Source organism: Hyperolius riggenbachi, chromosome 9 (genome assembly GCF_040937935.1).
Source record: "Hyperolius riggenbachi isolate aHypRig1 chromosome 9, aHypRig1.pri, whole genome shotgun sequence".
In the NCBI taxonomy this organism is placed as follows: domain Eukaryota; kingdom Metazoa; phylum Chordata; class Amphibia; order Anura; family Hyperoliidae; genus Hyperolius; species Hyperolius riggenbachi.
In genome coordinates this window covers 189,984,735-190,010,073 of record NC_090654.1, presented here as the reverse complement: position 1 = coordinate 190,010,073, position 25,339 = coordinate 189,984,735, and the positions used below count along the sequence as shown (strand labels likewise).

Genomic DNA, 25,339 nt, shown 5'->3' with positions numbered 1-25,339 from the left:
TGATGTATCTGATCTTAATGTTTTATTTCTTAGCTGTGCTACACATACAAATCATAACATCATTTTTTTTTTCGCTTCAGTGTCTCTTTAAAATGGTTCTCCCCAGAACAACATCAACTATCCCATTGGTGAACCCTGATACTTGAAGTCATTCAATTTTAAACAGTTTTGTGTTCGCAAATGCCCAGCAAAATTCGCCGGAACTGTCGCTAGTCCCGCGTGAGTATGACAGGAGACCTACGCGAGTGAATGGAGCATCCGGCCGGGGGATGCTCCATTCATAAACAGCTTCCGCCGCGTCTCTGCCTTTCTGGCGAGACGTGTGGACAGCTGCCACCGGCAGGGAGCAGTCGCTCCCTGTTCGCGTGCGTGCGTGCAACAGGGGACAATTGTCCCCCGTGTGTATGTAGCTTAACACAAGCAGTGGCTGCAGGGGAGGGTCCGAGAGTGTGTGTGTGGGGTGGGGGGGGGGGGCGAACGGAATGCCGCCCCAGGTCCCATGCCGCCTGACGCAAATGCGTCACTTGGCATCGTGGGCCAACCACCCCTTTACCTGGTTTGGCAAATGCGCTTGTTGCTCAACTGAGTTTTGTTTAAATTTCAAATGTATGTAATTGTTCAATTGACTATATGACCATATCCTCTTGCAATATGTGTATGCTGATTTATAACACAGCTCACGGAATATTCATAATGCTGTATACCAGTTCCAAGGCCTGAATTCACCTCACAGGAGCCTACAGGAACATATGTCCTGGCACCTTAGACTTTGCCTTCCATGAACCTACAAACCCCGAGCAAACTGCACCGCAAGTGTCACTCCTCCCCTACTTCCCTTGCCCTTCATAGATATGGTAGCTATAGGTGCCCCTTAGTATTAGGCTGCCAGAAGTACCCTCAATATTAAGTATCTAGAGGTGCTCCAAGTATTAGATAAAGGAATCTCAGTATTAAGTAGCTAGAGGTGCCCCTGACTGAAGGGAGATCTTGTCAGTGGAATGCCAAAAACAGGGTAAGTAACCTCTCTTTTACACTCACATCAGGACTCTGCATGCGGAGGGAGGCACTTGGGGAGGGGAGTGAGCCGCCTTCTAACATCAGGCGCCTTTAGGCACGTGCCTACAGTGCCTTAAGGTAAATCCGTCCCTGCCAGTTCCAGTGCCATTTCTGTAACAGAATATTGACCATTTTTCTTCTCTCTATAGCATAATCTATTTTGTACGAGATGTATAACTGAAGTCATTTTTATTGTTGTTATCCTTTTATTGAATAACATAACAAATTAAAAAAGAAATAGGCTATAGGTAGGCTTGAATGAGCTGTAAAAATGAATTCGTAGCAGCCAGATGCTGCCCCTGGGAGGTGTTCTGCCCTAAACTGTAGCCTACCTGGCCTGGGCACAGATGTGGTCATTATTCAGGGTGTATTACTGAAAAGAAACAGAAATGATTGGCTGAATAGGAAGCATGTGATTAGTTTGGCTGGAAATAGCTGGTGTGAGGGTATTTAAGATTAGCGTAATGGCTCTTGAAAGCTTCAGCTTACAGAACCTCCCAAGGCAATGATGATTTTAGGCTCTGCAGTCATTTTGGCAGGTCCATTTTAAATAACATTCCATGGATTGAGCTGCTTTGTATCTGTGCTTTACATGAATTATGAATGTCCCATTCTTCAATGAAAGACGCATGCGTTAAATGGCAGCACAGTCCACCCCATCAGTATTTGGGAAGAGGATCAGCAGTACAGTGTGAAGGTTCTGGCCTGTAGCTGCTGATAGGAGAGAGGATAATAGCCCACATCTGGCTGTGTAATTCTGTCACTGCGCACAGAGGCCAGTGGTGGATAAGGACCGATACTGATCTGGGAAATAATGCAGGTTGGTGTATTTAATCATTACAATATTTACTGGTGCCTAATGTGAAAGTGCACCTGTCATTGGAATAACATACTACGGGGCAGTATAGGTGCTAAGTTACGTCAGGGCAAAAAAAATGGGTGTGGTCATGATGTCATGTGGGCGGGGCTAACTAATGTAACACATAACAGTGAGGCGGCAGGTCAGAGTTTCCTCCCACAACAGTTAGGCAAAGGGATTCTAAGGCTCCCTGCACACTGCAAATCCGATTTGCGATTCCAATTTTCCCTGAATGCTATCAACAGAAAAACGTAGAAAAAACACAGTATGCAGTAACGATAAAAAAAATCGGAATCACTGCATCGCATGCAGTGTGCAGGGAGCCTAAGGATAATTAGACATCATTCCACAAACACATAAGGAAGCAGTGTTTCCGCCATGATGTGGTGAGACAGAAGATTTGCATCATGGATGTGCAGATGATAAATCAGCAGAAACTGATGCTATGTATTAGCATACCATTTAGTAATCATGAGACGACAACAGAATGTCAAATGCTGCAACAATAATCCCAAAGCAGAAAATGTAGCCAACTATGACCATCAAGTAATAAATGCAGCAACCGTTACCTCTGACACATAAACTGCAACAACCGTTACCTCTGACACATCAAATGCAAGAACATGAAATGCAACAACCCCTACTAACGACAAATCAATGCAGCAAATAATGTCCCTAACACATGAAATGCGGCAAACGTTACTTTTGACATATGAAATGCAGCAAATCGGAAATTAGGCAAATATTACCGGTAACTCCCACACATGTTAAAATTCAGTAAGCATTATCCCCTACACATGAAAAATACACATATAAAAATGCAGCAAATGTTACCTTAGACATTTAATTAAATGTTCTGCCCCACTGGGTGCTGGCGGGATGGAGCTGCTCAGTAGGGTGGGAGAGTGACACTGGATGCGGCTGAGAGGGTGACACTGGGTGGAAGGAGGGTGACATTGACTGGAAGGGGAGGAGGATGACACTAGGTGGGGAGGAGGATAGCACTGGGTGGGAAGAGGGCGACACTGACTGGGTTGGGAGGTGGGTGATACTAATGGGGTGTAGTGGAGGGTGACAGAAACTAAGTGGGGAGGAGGGTACTAGGTAGGTGTCCCAGTATAGGTAGCTAGGCGTAGGTAGATGCCCCCGTAGGTAGCTAGGCATAGGTAGGTGTCCTAGTTTAAGCAGCTAGGTGTAGATAGGTGCCCCCATAGGTAACTAGGCGTAGGTAGGTGCCCCCATAGTTAGCTAGGCGTAGATAGGTATCCCAGTATAGGCAGCTAGGTGTAGGTAGGTGCCCCGGTAGATAGCTAGGCGTAGGTAGGTGCCCCCATAGGTAGCTAGGTGTAAGTAGGTGCCCCCATAGGTAGCTAGGCATAAGTAGGTGTCCCAGTATAGGCAGCTAGGCATAGCATAGGTAGGTGCCCCCATAGGTAGCTAGGCGTAGGTAGGTGCCCCCGTAGGTAGCTAGACGTAGGTAGGTACCCCCATAGGTAGCTAGGCGTAGGTAGGTTCCCCCATAGGTAGCTAGGCGTAGGTAGTTGCCCCCGTAGGTACCTGGGCATAGTAGCCAGGCGGGCAGGGAGCGAGGGTAAAAGCAGCCAGGTGAGCAGGGAGCGGGGGTAAAAGCAGGTGGGCGAGGAGAGTCTTCGCTTTGCTGGGAGTCATGCGCCATTCTTACTTCCGGTTCCTGCAGTCCATGTGGAACGCAGAACCGGAAGTATGCGGCGCATATACCCGGCTTCAGGGAGGGTGGGCAGAGCAGGTGGCGGGGCGGAGCTCAAGCGGATGCTCTATTGGTGGGGGGACAGGAGGCAAGCTTCGGCCGAGCGCCCTTCCACATGGTGGCCAGAGTCTTGCGGCCGGGACATAGCGCAGCCTGGGACAGGGGAATCCGAACCCAGGACGTGTCCCAGCTAAAGCGGGACGTCTGGTCACCGTACTTATTTGTTAGTCCTGTTGGCATCAGTGGAAGGTTTGCACAAAGCAGGCTGTATGTCCTTTTAAACAATACCAGTTGCCTGGCTGTCCTGCTAATCTCTTTGACTGCACCAATGTCTAAATCACACACCTGAAATAAGCAGGTGTGTGAAACAAACAACAAAGAGAGACTGCAATATTTATTTCCTTTTAAGCAATACCAGTTGCCTGGCTATCCTGCTGATCCTCAGCCTCTAAGGCCACATACACACATCAGACCATAGTCTTTTGAAAATGAAAGATCACAGACCAATCTTACCCCCTTCCATGTAGTATGAGAGCCATACTCTACACAGTCTATTCTATGGAGCTGAACTCCCCATCAGAAAAAAATCTTTGCAAGATGCTGCACAGAAACATGCTGCACACACTCAAAGGATCTGTAGCTGCAAAAGATCTGTTCCTGCCAAAAATCCATTCCTGCAAATTGCAATGATAGTCTATGAGATCTGCAGATCATCATACACACATGATTTAACTGACATTCATCTGCAGATGATATCCACCAGGATGGATTTTCAGATCTGCGGATGATTGCTTGATCTGCAGATGAATGTCAGTTAAATCATGTGTGTGGCCTAGTGCACACCGGAGCGTTTCCGCTGCGGTTTGCGATCTGCTTGCGGGTGCGGATCCGCTAGGGTAATGTATTTCAATGGGCTGGTGCACACCAGAGCGGGAGGCGTTTTGCAGAAACGCATACTCCCGGGCTGCTGCAGATTTTGGATTGCGGAGGCGTTTCTGCCTCAATGTTAAGTATAGGAAAACCGCAAACCGCTCTGAAAAACGGCACTTCAGAGCGGTTTGCCAGGCGTTTTTTGTTACAGTAGCTGTTCAGTAACAGCTTTACTGTAACAATACATGAAATCTACTATACTAAAACCGCTACACAAAACCGCAAAACGCTAGCTGAAACGCTGCAGAAAAATAAGAAAAAGCGTTTCAAAATCTGCTAGCATTTTGCGGATCTGCTAGCGGTTTTTGGTGTGCACCAGGCCTGTATGATGATCTGCAGATCTCATAGACTATCATTGCAATTTGCAAGGATGGATTTTTGGCAGGAACAGATCTTTTGCAGCTACAGATCTTTTGAGTGTGTGCAGCATGTTTCTGTGCAGCATCTTGCAAAGATTTTTTTCTGATGGGGAGTTCAGCTCCATAGAAAAGACTGTGTAGAGTATGGCTCTCATACTACATGAAGGGTGGTAAGGTTGGTCTGTGATCTTTCATTTTCCAAAGACTATAGTCTGATGTGTGTATGAGCCTTAATACTTTTAGCCATAGACCCTGAACAAGCATATGCAGATCTGATGTTTCTGACATTATTGTCAGACAAGGCTACCTGCATGCTTGTTTCTGGTGTTATTCAGACACTACTGCAGCCAAATAGATCCACAGGGCTGCCAGGGAACTGGCATTGTTTGAAAGGAAATATGGCAGCCTCCATATTCTTCTCACTTGAGTTGTCCTTTAAAGATGTGCACAGAACAGTGTTGCTGCCATTGCAGATTCATGCTAGAGTAAAATCAGGGATTTTGGGCAGTTTTAGAAAATTATAACAGGTTGTAAATTTGCATAACTTTGCATCGCAAATTGGCTGGGCAGTAGTTATGCATTCGGTGCAATTTTTTACAGTGCTTTAATTAATCAGCACCAGTTCAGGCAGGTGAAAAAGGATTCAGAATCAGTAACTGTCTCCCTCCTCTTTGTGAGGGAAATAGCTTGGAAGACATACAGAGCTTTTCCAAATCATCTTTCAGCATGCAGAGTATTATGAAGCCCCTCCCTCTGGCTTCATCCTGCTCTTAATACACAATCTAATATGTTACACTTATCATTGCAGCGCTGCCCCACTTTCCCCATGTCCTTTTATTGCTGAGCTCATGCGGCCTGCTCAGAAATCCTCTGATGTTTTAATTTGTTAATATATTCTGGTAACCAGGATAACGAGTTCTCTGTGCTAATCCGTTCTGGCCTTGCAGGCTCCAGCTAATCCTCAGCCATGTCCCTACTACCAGAGCATGCTGTGTGTGTCATGTCTGCATGCATGTCATGCAGTGACAGAGCCAGGCCTCGCTGACTGTGGCATGGAGCATGCTGGGTTTGCCGCATCCTTCTTTCCCTCAGCTAGATTGGTGTATTTCTTTTTGTAGGATAGAATCAAAGGGAAAGGTTAAAGTAAGCCGTTTCTCAGCCCATTTATACTTCAGAAATCTGATTCTTTCATCTCATTTCATTCTTTGTACCTTGAAGTAAAAGACAAGCTTGCAACAATATGTTTTCGCAATTACTTTTTTCCGGGGCTGATTTATTTTTCCCGGTTTCTTGCATACATGAGCGCTGCCATCTTGATAGTCAGTCAGCAACATGCGCAGCAGCTAAAAATAAGGTGCTTTTTATGTCTGTCTGCACAGTCATCGCACCATGTTAAGTATTTGTTATTGTGCCTATATTTGTACAAGAACTGTTACCCTTAGGCCTGTTTTATACCTGGCCAGTGCGTTTGCGGTGCGATGCTTCGCCTCCATTGCATCGCACCACAACAATCGTCATTCATATGACCCTGGCGCAGAGTGTGCCAACAGGGTCATATGCATAGTGCAACCCCTTGCATGCCCCCCACTGGTCATTGCTACCCCTCACCCAGTGATGTACTCCCTGCTAAACAGGAAGTACACCACTGGGATTCCCGGCCTCCCCGGCATAATTGTGTCCTTCCAATCATGCGCGCCACACTGCCGCCACCAATGAATGTAAAATTTCGGTGTCGCCCTTTAACTTCTATGTATTCTGCCGTTGTCTCTGCGGAAGTCTCTTGGTAACATGCTGTTGACTTTGCGGCCGATAGGAAACTTACGGCGCGACGCGATGGGGCAAGTGTACTCGGCCGCATAGAATTTCCTTGCTGTTGTGTTACCCTGTATGCAGAAAGGGTAACACAATGCAATGAAACAGGCCTAGTGTAAAAGGGGCCTCAAGTACATCTAAATTGGGTTATATATATATATATATATATATATATATATATATATATATATATATATATATATATATTATTATTACCACAGTAATTCAAAGCCTCTGGATGGCCCATATGCTTCTTGGATCCTGCTGCAGCCCACCGCTCCAGCCCAGGTACTGGAATGCACAAGCAAGATTCTTTTTTTCCATGCATGAGCGCTACATTCTACTGGGCATTCATGGAACTTACTGGCTCATGCCCAGTCCAGATGTGCTCATCCACATCTCTGTGTCACATAGGTATAGAGGGTCCATGTGCTGTATCGGAGGAATGTAGGAGCATCTGGGAATCCTCTGAACCATTCAGGGCCTTCCCACTACCGAGTATCTTTGAAGGTTCCAAGCGCTGTATTGGTAGGGACAAGGAATTATCCAGAAGCTTCCCTCTACTGAGGTAGGTATCTAAAGTGTTAAGATGGTCATGCATGGGTCCATATTGATCCGTTCCTGCGAGTGATTGATCACTACCTGACCAGAAATTCAATAAGGTAATACTGATTCATATACCAACTTGCCCTGCTCGATCTGCATCAGAAATCTAATCAAGTACAAATACTGATGAAACCACTGTACCGAATGTACAGTACTACTTGATAAAGTACTGTGCAATCATGGCTCCTCCGCTCCAAGCTCTGGGCCTGTCCTCCTCTTTTGATCCATAAACTGACTAAAATCTGTTAAAGGGAGAACCTCGGTGGTCCAAATTCCGTTGTTCTCTCCCCCACTGATTTTCAAATCATGTGCACTATCATATGGATTTGTTTGATAAATAATCACTCTCTAATCAGAAATTGGTCAGGAAGAAGTGATTGCACAATAAGTATAATAATGTAAATAGTTGCATCTTCTAGGAGCTTTTGGGATCAGTTTAATAACCTCTATAATAATATGCAAGTGTCTCTGCGTCCCTGTGCCTGACTTCCTGTGTATGTGTGTGTCCATGCAGGCAGGGAAGCAGAGACTGTGTAGAGCGGAGGGAGGACGGGGCCAGGCGGGCGCGTGCACGAGCGGCGGGGCATGCGTGTGCATGCGCGCCTGGAGGAGCACAGACTGACCTAGCCCGTTTTTAAACGGGCTAAGGTTACTAGTGTAACACTCTTATCCATCAGTTTTTGTACCATCACCAAATTGATAGATTTACTTCAAAGTAAGCTGTTCATATAGCAAAGTCACCATAGTGGCAACATTTTTGGTTTTACCAATTAAAATCTCAACATTTTGTTAACATTGAAAGAAGTGTTGGTCAGGTCCTGAGTTTGCAATTCATTTTACTGTACTAAACTAAATAGCAGCAGGACACCACAGGAGGGATAGCAGCAGGAGGGAGGGGCACCACATACTGAATGGAACAGTGAGGGGCGGAGCAGTGACCTCAATCAAGGGCACAGAAAGCAGCACCCCAGATAGTAGTCACTCAGCTCTTCAGCAACTACGTTCCAAAATGCCTTTACGTTAAAGAGAAACTGTCACGAAAATCTTAACATTTAAAACGCATACAAATAGGAAGTACATTTTTCCCAGAGTAAAAAAAAAAGTAAAATGAGCCATGCATTACTTTTCTCCTACTTTGCTGTCACTTACAGTAGGTAGTAGAAATCTGACATTACTGACAGATTTTGGACTTGCCCATCTTTTCATAGGGGCAGGGATGAGCAGAAACTACGCCAGTGCGAATTTACGCATCGTAGTTCGTAGGTGAAGTTTTAAAAGTACGCTTACGAATTTACGCGTAGCGAAGTACCACTATGCGTAGCTTACGCCCACTATGCGTAGTTAACATGTGTATTGCGTAGTTAACTACGAATGCGTTTTTTTTCCGCATGCGATTGTATGCTTACAAATGTACGCATTGGAAAGGGGAATGTGCCGCATAGAAGAGTTCCCGATATAAGCATTTAAAGAGAAATTAATGTGTAAAATTTTCTGCATACGGGCATAAGCATCCGCATACACTACGCTTCACACTAGGCGTAATTGCGTATTTTACCGCGTATTCTACCAAATGCATACAAAGCAAATAATTGATTTTGAAGCCGTAGTTTGGCGAAGCGTAATTGCGTAAAACTACACGTAGTTCCAGCGTAGCGAAGTTGGCTGACTACGACCATCCCTGCATAGGGGGGTTCTCAGGGTTTTCTTTATTTTAAAAAGCACTTAGTGAATGGCAATTGCTCCGTCCAACTGCCAAAAAAGTGTGCAGCGAGCAGGGAGGCTGGCCAGCATCTTTGTATTAATCATTTTAAGGGAATGTCTTTATAAAGAATAAGGGCCATGCTGAGAATCCCCCATGAAGAGATGGACTAGCCCAACATCTGTCGGTAATGTCAGATTTCTACTACTTACTGTATGTGACAGCAACATAGGAGAAAGGTAATTTCTGGCTCATTGTACTCTGGGAGAAATGTACTTCTTATTTGTATGTGGTTTAAATTTTAAGATTTTCGCGACAGTTCCTCTTTCAGTATCTACAAACAGTTTAAAACAGTTGTAACAGTTGCAAACCTGAACTGAAAATTAAAAGTCAAAATTAACATACACAGGTCATACTTACCTCCCACGTAGTCTACTCCTCAATCTCTTTCTTCTCTCCTGCATCCCGTTTGTCCACTGTGATCAATGGAATTCTCTGTCCTCTATTTTGAAAATGGCCATTATCCCATAACCACTTCCTGGTGAGCACATTATTCAACTGTAATATTACTCACTTGGGCCATAGGGAAACATGAACATTACCTTGCTCATCAGTTGTCCTTTCAGTTATAACTAACAGTAATTGAAATATATTAGTCAGAAATCTTGTCAGAAATGGAAGCAATCGTTGTAAGAAGAAAATGCTGAGCTTCTAAGAGGAAATGACTGGTAAGTATGTAATATTTATTTGCAGGTACATCATGTGTTTATTTTAAATAATTTTACTTGGTTCAAGTTCACTTTAAACAATGTTACTACAGTGACTCTGCTGTATGCTGGTTTGCTTACCTTAGGCACTTTGAAATGTGTTGGCTTATACGGTATGGCATGGTATGTACAATATAATCCTAAGTGGTGGTTCTAAAACTTTCCTTTGTAAATACTATCAACACAGTCTTGTCTCTCAGCAAATAAAAGTCAAATTTATCTGTTTCCTATTCCATTAAATATTAATAACCCAAAAACTTGTTTTGACTTTTTCTCCACTTAATCACAGGGAAATTAATTGAATCCGATAAAGCGGTCCTGTCTGTATTTGTGTCTCGCGTTGCAGCGATGTGGGTTTTTACGAGGTGCACTGCTTATCGCCTCAAACCTCCTTCTAGGACTTCTGCCAATACGAGACTAAAACCCACCACAAGCTCATAAAACAATCACCAAAACCGCTGCAAACAATCTCATCCCAGAATCCTCTACCCTGACTCTATAACCCGAATTATCACAGCAGTTGGAAGTTCATGAAGATAACACCACTTCTGTGGCTTTTCACTGCTATGAGTAGGGCAATTTATAAAGACAAATGCAAAGAAAGGTGGAGCCATATTGGATCAGCTGCCCAAGTAAATTAAAGCTTCATTCAGCAACTGTAAAATGCTCTGGGTAACTACGAGGGAAGGTCATGTGATCTGTGGTTACAGGAAGAGATAGGTTCCTGTTTCCTCCCATTTCCTCTCAGATGATGTCCTGTGTGGGTGATCATGTGATAGGGGGAGGAGTTCTGTCCAGTAAAATTGCCCTTTCCTCTCAAGAGCCATACAAGATGCAGACAGCGAGGTATGCTCAATTCGTAGTGAAAAGGGCAGACAATGGAATCTGCAAAATATCGTGCATTGCTCATAAATGCCACTTTGCCACAGTATGTGGTGGGAGGCTGAACTATAGTGTGTCACTTTTCCAAGTAGTATCCCTTGTTAAGCTTTGTAAACTTTTGACAGCCAATCACAGTCTTCATGATCACTTTGGCAGTCCATTTATTGTCTATCCAGGCTTCCACATCTTTTGTGCTTCTACAATGGGCTCTATTCTCAATGAGTTACCACACGAGTTAAATTAGGTAGTGATAAACACCGACCAAAATATCTCCATTTTCAAATTCACCATTTTTTTTCCTCTCTAAATTACCTCATGCGGTAAGTGTGGTAATTACCTCAAAATGTATCTACAATTTGAGATTCTCAATTGAAAAGTTGGTGTTAAGGATTTTTTTTATCATCTACAAATGGTAGGTGATAATTATCACTTCTCTGCTTTTGGCCTTCAGGATGGAGCCTTTTGAGCTTTGTTTGCTCGAGTTTGTCAATTTTACATAGAAGGCAGAAAAGACTAGTGTGTCTAATCTCAAGGCGCACTTTCAGACCTCGTACAGTCTTTTAGATGATTTTATAGATGCTGAGGAGGAAATTCATCTCTGCTCTAAAAGATAAGCAACAGCATAATAACCTTTAAAGAAAAAATTTTTTTGTTACAGCTGATACAAATCTAACAAAAAATCTATAGCGTGTGTACTTCCTGCATTCATGGAAGCAGACATAGGGTTAACATTCTGTGTTTACACATTAGCTGCTCTGCTGAGGCAGCCAGCTGGCACAGCTGAGAGCTCAAATTACAGTTGTAATTATTCACAGATGAGGGGGAATTAGACAGGCTAAGTGATATACATACGGGGTGCATTTATATATGTTTTCCTTCTGTCCTGTGCAAGAGTTGAGGTCCCACTTTAAATGTGACAGGCTTTCCTGGGTTGTCTCTGTGTAATGGGTGGCAAGTATATGGGCTGCCCTACAGTGGTCAAAAAAGCTTTATTTCCGTACATATTACTGACCGTTTTATCACCTGTTTTACCGCACTTTTATTAAACATTTATCACACTTGGTACATTTTTAGTGAATTATCACTGGAGGTAATTTTTCACCCAAAAAAGTTACCGCACATGGTTTTGTGAATAGAGCCCAATGTGGCATGACCAGACAGCAGTCAGCCATGGTGTTTTGTTTTGGGCCTTCCTGCTTTTTCTACCCCACCCCTCTCCATAGAACAGTATATGCCACTGGCTGAGCTGATTGTGCATGAACTATTTCTGCTGTTTGTTCCCAGCTCTTCCTGATTTGGAGGGAAATTCCTCTTTGGTAACCATATTCCCCCAGCCCTCTTTTTTGCACCCGCTTCCCTTTTTTCTAATGTACAGGTGTGTAAATGTATTTATCTAGTAAAAACATCCATATTGTGCTAAATTTTGTCTAGCTTCTGAGGCTTTATTTTCAAATGCTGCTATTAGTAATGGAATAGTGATACACTAGATACAACTAGCGAAGTGTCTTATATTCATGAATTTTCCTGAATTGCACGACTGGGGATGGTTTTTGGGAGGATGTTGGAGGTGTGTCTTTTGAGGCCTGTTTCCACTAGCGTTGTGGATGAGAGGCGATCGCGCCTCGCCTCGCATCCCCCCGTAGGTACTTCCTTTTGCCCTCCGTACAACGGGATGCGGCTTCCCATTGGCGGCTATGGGAAATTGGATGCATGCTGTGGCAAACTGCAGCATGCTATCCATAAATTCCCCCGCATTGCATCATGGCGGATCGCATAGCTCAATTTGCGTCAATGGAAACGACTCCATTGACGTGAATTGGTTACAGGTTTTTTTGCGTTGCCGTGCGGTTTCCGCATAGGAAACAGGCCCTCGCCCTCACTTTATCTCATTCTCATATCAGAAAGCTAAGTGTGCAGAGTTTGTGAAAAAATGATTAGAACAATTGTCCCATCCGGCTAAGTTTAATGTCTGTACAGCGCTAGATGGCTCTCGGCAGAGGTGGCCTGTTGGGGCTGCCTCTGCTGGTAATATAGCTTGTGTGCAGTCTACGTACAGTGGCCCCTGATTCCCATCAATGCATTGGCCAGCATCTTACCCAAGGACATTGTTTTCCTACTTGCCCCACATAGCGCCATTAGCCATCCTTCACAGCAACAAAATACGTTGCTACCCTGAATGGTAGCAATGCGTCTGTACAGAACTCTGCCCCAAACAGTTGGCCAAAGTATGAAGCTCTGATCCCTGCCGGGGTGATAGTCCTTGTACATGAGTACTAGGCTTTAGACTCTGGCCCAAGCCTTATACATAGGTTAGATGGAAGACGTTTGAAATATCTAATATCTTCGGACGACAAAAGGTGTGAAAAATGTAATGAAAAAGCATTACACGACAATGACAAATGATTGATATTACATATTCAAGTCAATCAAACAATTTGATAGATTCTGACTATTAGCGTTTTTCCCAGAAATCTTTGCCCACAGGGTGGCATGAAACAGTAGCTGGGTGGAGCGAGACAGAAGAAGGCAAAGCCAACACAACTCTGCTTACAGCATTGGAGGGGGGCATATCATTACGGCAATGGGCAGTTCGGTGCAGGGTGAGCTGAATGATGGCGGATCTCCCTGCTGCCGCTAAGCTCTATTTTTAAATACTATTCCCTCTCCGAGTTGTAGCAACTTGGAGGGAGGTGTAATTGGGGGTCTGACAACCGCCAGAGCCCTGAATTACCATTACACGGGGTGTGCAGCATCGCATTGCTGCTATGACGGTGCACAGCCTCAGCGTCGGGGGCCAAAATCATCTGACCCGCCTCGGAGTAGGATGAGAAGGCGAGCTTATGACAGCTGGGTGTTCACCAAATTTAGCTGGGTGGAGCACCCGGCTAAAAGAGCCTGGGGAGAACACTGGAGTAAGTATTGTGTAGTCTGACAGTGTGTACCATTTACAAATGAAATTTATTGTACTAGTTTTAGAGCATGTGTGAATGTGCTTTGTGCAATGTCACACAGCATTCAAATAACATAATTGTTTGGAATATTGATGTGTGTGTATGTGTGTGTTCTACATTGTTTAAACAACCTTTTTATTTTTACCAGCCAACATCGTTTGGTTGATGTCGCTGTTTTGTGTGTATGGATTTACATCTACCATATGTACTTAGATTTCCCTCAGCTTCTATATACCGGTAGTTCTGACAGCCACGGGCCTGCTGTGAGCTTTGCTTTCTTATCACCTTACTGCATGGAGCTGTAATGCCTCTAGGACACCTGGATGGTGCTCTAGTCAGATCACCTTGCTTATTCATGGCTGTCTCTATAATTTTGTTATTTCAGAGGCAGTTTTTGTTTTTTTATGAAAATTGCATCTATTCTATTTGCAGTCTGCAATTAGGCCTAGTGCACACCAGAGCGTTTCCGCTGCGGTTTGCGATCCTCCTGCGGGTGCGGATCCGCTAGGGTAATGTATTTCAATGGGCTGGTGCACACCAGAGCGGGAGGCGTTTTGCAGAAACGCATACTCCCGGGCTGCAGCAGATTTTGGATTGCGGATGCGTTTCTGCCTCAATGTTAAGTATAGGAAAAACGCAAACCGCTCTGAAAAACGGCACTTCAGAGCGGTTTGCCAGGCGGTTTTTGTTACAGTAGCTGTTCAGTAACAGCTTTACTGTAACAATACAGGAAATCTACTACACCAAAACCGCTACACAAAACCGCAAAACGCTAGCTGAAACGCTACAGAAAAAGAAGAAAAAGCGTTTCAAAATCTGCTAGCATTTTGCGGATCTGCTAGCGGTTTTTGGTGTGCACCAGGCCTTAGAGATGATCACTGAGATGCAAATATTTCCGAGTTAATGGTTGATTATGTAAATATTTAAGCAGCTTGAAAATGGACCAATTAAGTCCCACCAAGGTTTACATTGATTGGTCCATTTTCAAGCTGCATACATGTGCATAAAAATGTACTTAATCCTGCATGAACTCGGAAATATTCTTCTTATTAATCATCCGTATCTGTAATGCTGGCAACACAGGGTGCAACTTTCGTACCGATCGTCGGGAATCGGATGATTATTTCCAATCTGTTTCTGATCAATAAAGTGATCGATTTTGCAAAAGTTATCGTAAAATCTATTCCTTTATCGATTGGGAGCAGTTTGAACATGTACAGAGGATACAACTTCCTGTAAGATTACTTGTCGATTGGACGGGAAATTGCAGTGTGTGTACCCAGCTTAAAGGTGTGCTGCCTCATAATCTATTAGTCCCTTTGAAAATTTGCAATCATTATCCAAAGGCACAATGCAGTACTCTGATTCAGTATTATATCTGACTGATGCCTTTGTTTACATCTGCCTCAGCCAATCACAGGTTTTGTATTTCTGTTGACAACAACTTTCAGGTATAGAAAAATTCAGAATTGGCCAGACAGTGCTCCAGGGGCCGGCTGCCACTTGGGAGAGTATTTTTTGATTGCAGTGGTTTCTCAGTATACATTAGGAAGTGGCTGATGTCAGCCTTGTATTCCACTTTTTTCAAATACTCATTTTGAGGGGGAGCGCAGGACAGAGCGAAAGCAATGTGCTAGCTTTTTGCTGTGAAATGGACCATACAAAAAAATTGCAGCTCGTCTCAGTTGATTCATTTAGCGTGCCATTTAATTGATCTCTCCTTTGAAAGAAAGGCCTCTTTGACTGATTTTTCAGCAGCGAAGATCACACGCTTTGACCTGACACAACATGTAACACTAATATCCAGCGATAAGTTTTGAATAAACTGGGACAGCTCTGTCGCAGAGCTTCCTGTGTCACAGAAGAAGAGTGTCCACATTGTAAAGCCTTATAAAAGCGCTGAGGCTTGAAAGTACCACTTGTCTAAGTTAGAAAGTTTAGGGGTTCTTGATGATTAAATATTGAGTTTCAAGTAGTCTTACTCTGTCGTTTTCATGGCCATTAAACTCGAGTTCCTCTGTTAAGCTGTAAAAAAGAAAAATACATCTTCTGTAAGAGAAAAATAAATGAAGGAATTGGAAGTTTGCGGACCAGCTGTTATCTTATGTCCACATTTTGTACAAGCAAAGAATCTATGATGGCTAATTGGCCCAGGCCTTGTAAGGTTTGTCACCACTCCTGGATCAACTGGGATATATGTGGGTTCAGGGTGGTGTTCAAGCCAAACTATGTAACTATACTATGTAACTTTGAATCTTATCTAACAAAATATTTTTCCAAAATTCAAATTTGCACCAAATCTGACTGGTTCAGTTACTAAAAAAAAAAGGTGTCAGAATAGTATGCCTATTTTTTGAGAGTCAATGTCTACTTACAGAGGAACTGTAATCGTACTATAACATAATAAAGTTAGATTGCTTATTTTTTTTCTTTATATATATTCATTATTTAGTCAGCGTTTGCCCATTCCCCTCCTTGATGTACTTTTTGAAATGTATCACTGGCAGCAACATCTTTAGTACTGGCAGGTTATCTCTGCGGAATGCTCAGGGGGATGTGTCCAGGATGCTCGGGGGTGGGGGGATTCAATTAGCCTAGAATAGACGTCACTAGGAGGGTGGGGCCACATTCAATATACAGCACTATATAGCTATAGTAAGTGCTTCTGTTGCTGAAACCAGGATATTTAACATAAATGTGGGTTTCCTTACTGCATTCTACTATATATGTCGTTATTGTTCTTCTTTAATGGAAATGCCGTTTTGGGTGCTAGATTTTTTATTTTAGTGTCCGCATAATATATGCAAATGCCACCCAACTGATGTTCTGTAGTCAGCCCTTGCACCCAAAAAACAACTGAAAATGAAGATGACCTCAGGTGAGTATCAGAGTTAGAGGTCAGGCACATTTTTGGAGGGCTAGGGTTAAAAGGTTGGGTTTGATGACTGTGAGAGGCCACGGGGTAAGGTAAGACAGAAGATATTGAAAAACCCCAGTGAATTACCAGCGATCAGTAGTAGAATACTGGCAACAGCACTTTACTGATATTCTAACTATTGGCCTTACCCAACTCTCAAATTAACAAGCGCACTATTGAAATGCACCCTGCAATGTTTTTAATGTCTATTTGGTTCACTAGTCAAGTTAACCTTTCTGAATCTCCCACCCATTTGAAAGCCTGTATCTGGCTGAAGGAAACCTGTAATGCCAGGGATAAGTAGGCTCTGCAATGTTTAGGGGTCACTTTTTAAACTGAGATTTACACCTTGCCCTAAATTGCTGTATACCTCAGTGGGTGGGAAAAAAAGGAACTTTGTCCTATTGTTTATTAAAATTGTATTATGGAGGTTTATGGCGCTATGTTTGCCTTCTAAAGACTCGTACACACCCCATACTTCCGCACACGACTGGTCCGCTAGACCCTCCCGCTGGGCGGACGTTCTGCCGACAGTAGCACGTGTGTACGCGCTGTCGGCAGAACGTCCGCCCAGCGGGAGGGTCTGGCGGAGCCGCCGTGTGCGGAAGTATGGCGTGTGTACGCGCCTTTAGCAAGTGGGTGACCAAATCTCCCCCTTCACCCAGTCAAATAGGTAAACATTTTGTAATGCTGGCCCTTTACCTATTTGCACAATGTGTTCAAAGCTCTTCTTGATTACAGCATTCCATCCCATGCTCTGCAATCAGTTCCCCCATACACACTGCCTGAGCACCCTGGCATTGGCCTATTTGAATTTCCCACCAGCTTTCCTGTTGTGTACGTTAAGATATTCTGTTAGTGATGGTCATATCTGGGAGAACTCATGGAGAAGCATGTGATCAGTTTGGTTATGTAATAGATATTTAAGTCTCTGATTTGCCAGTTGTTCAGTTGGTTGGTGCATGGAAAATACAAGTCGTGTAGACACTTGGCTGTGCTGTCAGTCATGTCGTGGAGTTGGTCGCACACTTTGTTGGACTTGGTTACAAGTTTTCTGTCTCTAATTTTCTAGTCATAATGATGTGCTAAAGCAGGATAGGACCACAGCAAATCAGAGCTTTGCAAATCTATCAGCTGATAAAACAAATCACATGCTTCTCCATGAGTTCTCCTAGACATGACCATCACTATTTCTGTGGTTTCTTATGCATTTCCACAAATGTGATAGAATTATACCGTATAATGATATTAAGCCATTCTGCAGCTAGATTGAGATACCCTGAAAGTGGTGGGGTTGATTGATAGGCCATCTGACCACCCTCTAATGAGTTCACAAAGTTATAGGCACACATTTTTTGTGCAGTTTGGAAATACAAGAGACAATACAAACAGAAGTTACAAAAGCCTGTGTAAATAGCCATCCATACAACAGCTCCTTAAAAAAAGCAGTTTTTTGTATTTGAGAACAATAAGGTGAAACTTCATCCTCATCCTACTTAATTAAGGTGTCAGTCATATCTCTGCTATTGTCTCTTCTTTGCTGACACTGGCGTCTATAGAGGAGCTACAGCGGGTCTCCTCCCTTTTCGCCAGTCAGTCAAGGGATAGTAATTCTAATCCCGAAGAATGGAAGACAAGTCTGTAAGGAAGGGAAGAAAACCCTCATGCAGACTGGAGCAACGTGAAGGTGTTAGCTCAGAGCCGCTGGTCCGAATATCAGGGGGTCAGATGTCAGCCAGCTAGATGGGAATGTGGTATCTCAGAATTGCAGAAAAGCGTAGAAAACAAAGAGCATTTGGCTGGAAGAAAGACACGGGTCTGCCAAATGTGAAAGAACACAATCTCAGTAGATTGCTACGTTTATCTGCTTCCAATATTGGGTTTCTTGAAGCACTCAATGACTCACTTTTGCAATGCTTCAGTGACATTTTACAAGTGCGAGTGACTCTCTGTGAATGGTGCTTGTAGAATTTGATTTCCTCTATGAGATGAGACATGAATGCGATTGATATCAGAGATGTGCAATGAGAAGCTAGGGCCCTTTTCATACTTTAAAGCGAACTTGAACTCAGAATATCCTCTCTGCTTTAAAAGATAAGCAACAGCATAATGGCCCTTAAAGAAAAACATTTATTTGTTACAGATTACAGAACACCTGCAATAAATCTGCAGTGCGTCTACTTCCTGCTTTCATGGAAGCAGACAAAACATTAAGATCCTGTGTTTACATATTAGCTGTGTCTGCCGAAAACTTCCAGATTCCTGCGCTGACACAGGCCCAGTGCACACCAAAACCGCTAGCAGATCTGCAAAACACTAGAGGTTTTTGAAGCAGATTTCAGAGCGATTCTAGGCATGTATAGAAAGTTTTTCTAAACATGCCTAGTGTTTTTTGCAGCGTTTTTGTGTAGCAGAGTTCATATATTGTTACAGTAAAGCTGTTACTGAACAGCTTCTGTAACAAAAATGCCTGGAAAACCGCTCTGATCTAGCGTTTTTCAGAGCGGTTTTCCACTTTCCTATACTTTACATTGAGGCAGAAACGCCTCAGAAATCTAAAAAATGCTGCAGCCCCCGAGTTTGCGTTTGTGGAAAAAACAAGCAGCTCTGGTGTGCACCAGCCTATTCATTTTCATTAGCCAAGCAGTTTTCCCCCTGCAAGCGTTTTAAAAAACGCCTCAGAACCGCTCTGGTGTGCACCAGCCCACAGCTGAGAGATCAAGTTACACTTGTGATTACTTACAGATGAGGACAGGCTGTTCTCTCTAAATACATACAGGGCTTGATTCACAAAAGAGTGCTAACTGTTAGCACGGCTGTTTTCGCAAACGATAACGTTTGAGCACAAACGCGAATTTTACCGCGAAATCGATATCGTTTTCGTGCGAACATTCGCGTTTGCACACGAAAACGTTATCGTTTAGCGTGAAAATTCACGCAATGCGAAAATTCGCGCGAAAACGGCCGTGCTAACAGTTAGCACTCTTTTGTGAATCAAGCCCACAGAGTGCATTTCTCTGTGTTTTCCTTCTGTCCTTTGCAGGAGTTCAGGTCCACTTTGAACATGCCATTGCAAAGCAATTGTTCTTCAATCGCACCGCAACATTCCCGAAAGGTCACACCCACACATTACTGCCAGCTTGTATGAAAACTTCAATGCATTTGTATGCAGCTTGCAATTGGGGCTGTCCAAATCAGCAAAAAGTGTATTTAACTGGCCCATTTTCAAACTGTATACAATTTACAATTTACAAAGCATCGTATTGACCACTCTAAGGCTAGGTTGCAACTTGACCAAGACCTTGAATGGCCAGTGGGAGCTGACAGTGTAGGGTTCGGTTGGTACCTGGAGATACGTTTCCACCTTAGGTTAAATGGGAAACGCATCCACTTCCTGGGAAAATCCCAGACTGCACAAGAGTGCATTCTACTTACTGCAACAGATTCGTTTTAGACTGACACGTGTGAACGGATTATATTTATAAAATAGGATTCATCAAGTTTTTCGGATGCAGTAAAACAGATTTTTTTTAAAGTTTGTTTTCGGCTATAGTGGGAACTGAACTTAATGGAAATATATGCTATGGGCCCATAGAAAGCATTGTACATTCAGAATTCCTGCTGTATTGAAATGTAACTCAGCGCAATGTGTGACCGGCCCTACGCCACAGATGGGCATTCAGTACACAGAGGAGGGGGTGTCTTCCACCTTGATGGGGTATTGGCTCTGCACACTTGTCTCCTGGCTCCTCGTCCAGATTCTTTGTGCCAGTACAAGTGGTGTCGGCGGTGAAATACGACTGGCGGCCAGATCATGCCAGCAGTAGTTTAATGGGCACAACACAAAGAATCAGCATGAGCATTTCAGATGCCAGTTTTGTTTTCAGTCAAGACAAGGGAACGTTTCTAAAATCCTTTGGCTTTATCTCTGAGATCCAAAAACCGTTTGCTTCTCTCTGTGATCTTTCCTTGTCTCATTACAAGGAGGAATTGCAAGTGATGGCTCTATATTACACAAAGGGCCTGACTTACCAAGCCGTCTCCAGAGATCTACAAGTGTCTCCAGTGGGGAGGCCATTAGTGATCCAAAAAACTGGGGGGAAGCGCGACTAGTTGAGAACCTTTACCTGATTTATATCAGATTGTACTAAGGAGTACAAGATGTAAGGTGGCCTAAAAGGGCCCATACACTGGTCGATTTCAGCCATTGATCGATTCTGTAGAATTGATGGATCGATCAAAAAGTGATTCTTTGAAATCAGCTGTTCGATCAATTTGATCTATCTGACAGGATGGAAAATGTAGGTCGATCTGCTGCTGGCAGCAGATCGATGGCCCATAGAGTTGCATTGGGTGTAATGGTGCCATAATGCATTTAGATCGATTTTCAATAGATATCAGTCTGAAATCTTTTGGAAATCTGTTCCTATTGTGTGGCACACATCAGATTCCTGTCAGATTCAACTTGACAGGCATCTGACATAATGGTCAAATCTGCTGCAAATCTAGAAGTGTGTGGCCACATTAGATGTAGCATTTTTGTGGCTGATTGACCATCCGATTCAATTATTATTATTTCAGCCCAAAACTGATCGAATGTATCGAACAAGCTGAAAAATCCAGGCCAACGTGGTGAATCGAGTTTGTGGCGGTAACGGCCGCTGTTCCCCCAAATGTTAATGAGCCCCCCCCATGCCTATGCATTAACATCTCTTACCTGTCCGACTGCACCTTCTTCCTCAGTTGTTTCCCCGCGTGGCTGCCGCACTGGTGTGTGGTGACGTCACATGCGCCACGTCAGGCCGCTGCGAGTCCAGCTTCTCTTTCTTACTCATTTGCGCTCCCACGTGTCTGCCATACTGGTGCATGTGTGACTTCAGCTACATGGGAGCGCGAGTGAAGAAGATGGAGCAGCGGCCCAACAGGTGATATAGTTTAATGCAGGGCTGTGGAGTCTGAGTCGGAGTCGTGGAGTCGGGCAATTTTTGGTGCCTGGAGTCGGAGTCGGGAAAAAATGCACCGACTCCGACTCCTAATGAATTTGTAACTGTAATTAAAATAGAAAATATGATAAAATGTTCTATTTCTCAGATAAAAGTCATTAAAAATAATGTATATATACACTATATATACAGTAATAGCTGTGCTCAGTCCACAAAAATGAAATAAACCAATCAAAATTAGTTACTTGTGCTGCTTCAATAAAGCAGTCCCCGTATTTTTAAGGTCAGATATACATATCTGATTGTGACTGTATATATGATGTGTACACCGGAATCTCATATATACTAAATAACATCTATGCTGTAAGTATAAAGCCTGATGTGTAGCCATGTCACTAATAGAGATGGTCAATGAGATGGAAATAATTCTGCATTGATGCTGATTTATGCAAATGTATGCACTCCCTTTGCTGATGAAATCAAATAATTTGATATGTTATTAAAATTTGGTTTGGTGACTACAAATTAAAGGGAAACTGAGACGGATGAAAAGTAAAGTTTTATACATACCTGGGGCTTCCTCCAGCCTTCTTCAGGCTAATCAGTCCCTCACTGTCTTCCACCACCCGGATCTTCTGCTATGAGTCCTGGTAATTCAGCCAGTCAGCGCTGTCCGGCCACATGCCGCTCCCACAGCCAGGAACATTCTGCACCTGCGCAATAATGCTGCACAGGTGTAGTATGCTCCTGGCGGCGGAGTGTGTGCATGCGCACTACGCCTGACTGGCTCAAGTACCTGGACTCATAGCAGAAGATCCAGGTGGTGGAGGAGGACAACGAGGGACTGATTATCCTGAAGGCGGCTGGAGGAAGCCCCAGGTATGTATAAAACTTTAATTTCATCTGTCTCAGGTTTACTTTGTTACACAGTAGTACTATACTCTACATATGCACTCCCCACAGAGCTGCAGGGAATCCACTGAGAATGTTGTGCACATTGAACACAGAGGTGTTGTCTGTTTACAATCTCCTCATTCCCCTGCAGAGTACCTGCACACCACTCTTACATGTACCCACACTTACATTGCCTAGGGCCTGATCCATGTACAGATTGTGCATGAAGAATGTGTAATAGAGGAAGAATCTCCTCATTCCCCTGCAGAGTACCTGCACATCATTCTTACATGTACCCACACTTACATTGCCTAGGGCCTGATAGATGTTCTTTGTTCCGGTTTGTACCTTTTACAAGTACTCTTACCAAGGACTAGTTTTAGTCTAAAGGGAATAAATATAGTAGTCTACATATCCTTCTCACTTCAGTTGTCTTGTAAAATTCCTAAGCGTTGGCAGTTAAGAGACGAATTACATGTTACATACTTTTAATCAACAAAATTGTAATATGCAAATTAGAGGAGTCGGAGTCGTGGAGTCGGAGTCGGAGTCAGTGGAATCCTAAACTGAGGAGTCGGAGTCGGTGGATTTTTGGACCGACTCCACAGCCCTGGTTTAATGCACGGGTACCTGGGGGCACATTAACATTTGGGGGGACAGCAATAGAGGCAGCAGATGCAGCGTCACCACGCCAATTCTAAAAGAATTCATTCTGAAATCGATCAGGAATCGGCCTGCGGTGTAAGGGCAGCCAACAGATCTCTCTCTGATCATATTCAGTCACAGAGAGATCTGTCTCTTGGTCGATCTGTCCATACATTTATGAATGAAGAAAGATCCTTGGCATTTTAGAGTAATCCACTTAGTTCAACCCATACTGCTGCTGATTGATAATGTTGTTGAAGTACCTGGCTGAAGGTGTATACTGTCTCCAAAATGTCTAGGCAGACAAGAGAAAATAGTGTTACGCTAGGTACACAACATACATTTTTTTTCCAACGGTGTTTTTTTTGTTTCAGCTCCAGACATTCTTTCTTCCTCTATGAGTAGGGACTACGTCATGATATAAAAAAATCGCACATGAATTGATTTTATTCTAATCTTGTTGAACTTGTTGAATCTTGTGTTCTTTATAACAGTCATAAAACCATCTGGTCAATCGGTTGAATTTTGTGATTCAATGTGATTCAATGTGATCAAAACTGTTCAGTTCTTTCACTTTTGATTGAAAATGATCACAATGTATCCAACGGTTTGATACATGCAACTATTTTAATGACTTGAAAGTCCCATTGGGAGGCTGGAAAAGCTTAAAGCGGAACTGCCGGGTATAAAATAAAAAATCAATTCTTTATTTTTATCAGTTAAAGCGGAACTGTAAATTCCCTAAAAACAAACTGTTTCATTTATCTGGGGCTTCCCCAAGTCCCCAGCAGCACCGATCCTGCACGATCTTCCTTTGTCCCGCCGCGGTTCAGCTTCGATACCGTCAACTTAGAAGTTGATGGCAACTACGCCTGCAGGCCCCGGCTATGCAAAGCTTTCTTCACATTCCAGCCCGCAATAGCTTCCTGAAGTTGCCGTAAGTCGACGGTAACGAAGCCGCACCGCGGGTTAGCCGTAAGCTCGTGCAGGACCGGCACAGGACGGCTGCTGGGGACTTGGGGAAGCCCCAGGTAAGTGAAACAGTTTGTTTTTAGGGCATTTACAGTTCCGATTTAAACAAGTAATAAGAATGCTAACCAGGCAATCAAAAAGTTAAAAATGACTCTTCTTCTCCATAAAAGATCGTTCCCCAGTTTCCCTGGCTCTTATTTGGTACATCTGCCGCACAAAGGAAGTTGCAGGGCATGCTGGGTTTTCATTTTTCTTCTCTACTTTCCCCTTAAAGAGAATCTGTATTGTTAAAATCGCACAAAAGTAAACATACCAGTGTGTTAGGGGACATCTCCTATTACCCTCTGTCACAATTTCGCCGCTCCTCACCACATTAAAAGTGGTTAAAAACAGTTTTAAAAAGTTTGTTTATAAACAAACAAAATGGCCACCAAAACAGGAAGTAGGTTGATGTACAGTATGTCCACACATAGAAAATACATCCATACACAAGCAGGCTGTATACAGCTTTCCTTTTGAATCTCAAGAGATTAGTGTGTTTCTTTCCCCCTGCAGTTCTCATGCACTGAAGTTTCAGGCTGCTCTTTTCTTCCTGAAAAAAATCACCAATTGCTGAGCATTTTAAGGAAATGCACAATAGCTCAATCGTAGGCTTGAAGGCGATGTGTATTGACTGTGTGGACATGCCTACAAGATCGGAGAGGACGGAGGAAATGCTTCTTCGTCTAGAGGCGATGTGGATGTATCGGCTTGGGTCGAGAAGTCCACAGGGCCTGAATGTTGATTTCTCACTTAAAAGCTTCTTATAGAATTAGTGTCTCAATTAAAACGCTTCAGTGGGAATCCTTTCCCTTTCCCCCCCCTTTTCCCTCCCTCTTGTTCCTGATTCCTCCTCCGCTGCCCCTCCCCCCTTCTCCTTCCCTCATTCCCCTTCTCCCCTTTCCCCTCCCCCCCTTTTTTCCCCCTTCCCCACCTTTTCCCCCCTTCCCCACCTTTCCCCCCCCCTCCCCCTTCTTTCCTCCACATTTTCCCATACCCTACCTAATCCTTTTAACCCTTCCCTCCTTTCCTGGTCACCCTACCGCCTCCTGTCCCCCTCTTCTCTCCAGACCCCTCCCTCCCTCCCCTTTTTCCTTTTTCCTTCCCCCCCCTCCCCCCCTCCCCCTTCCCCCCCTTCCCTCCCCCTACCCCTGGGATTGTAGGTTGTGGCCTCCCCTGGACTGAGAGTAAGCTAAGCGTAAGCAAGCCGATTCAACTATATGGGTGCACTGAGAATACTGATGGTGCTTTGTACTGATTGGTTGCTCTTGTGTGAGTGGGA

The 25,339-nt window shown here is 43.7% G+C and overlaps 1 protein-coding gene across 14 annotated transcripts in view; it reads left to right on the top strand.

Annotated features, from left to right (window-relative positions):
- The window catches only part of MAGI1 (membrane associated guanylate kinase, WW and PDZ domain containing 1), an 869,123-nt gene that overhangs the window by 487,449 nt on the left and 356,335 nt on the right, over positions 1–25,339 (top strand). The window contains exon 1 of one of the 14 annotated variants that reach the window (XM_068253815.1): positions 9,189–9,234. The exons of 11 other annotated variants lie outside the window; for them this stretch is intronic. In XM_068253815.1, the coding sequence (XP_068109916.1) occupies positions 9,204–9,234 (31 nt within the window). In that variant the 5' untranslated portion in view covers positions 9,189–9,203. Of the gene's footprint in view, positions 1–9,188; positions 9,235–9,753; positions 9,776–10,600; positions 10,661–25,339 lie in introns of those variants that run through there. 2 more of the 14 variants (XM_068253817.1, XM_068253821.1) reach the window with 2 other exon arrangements.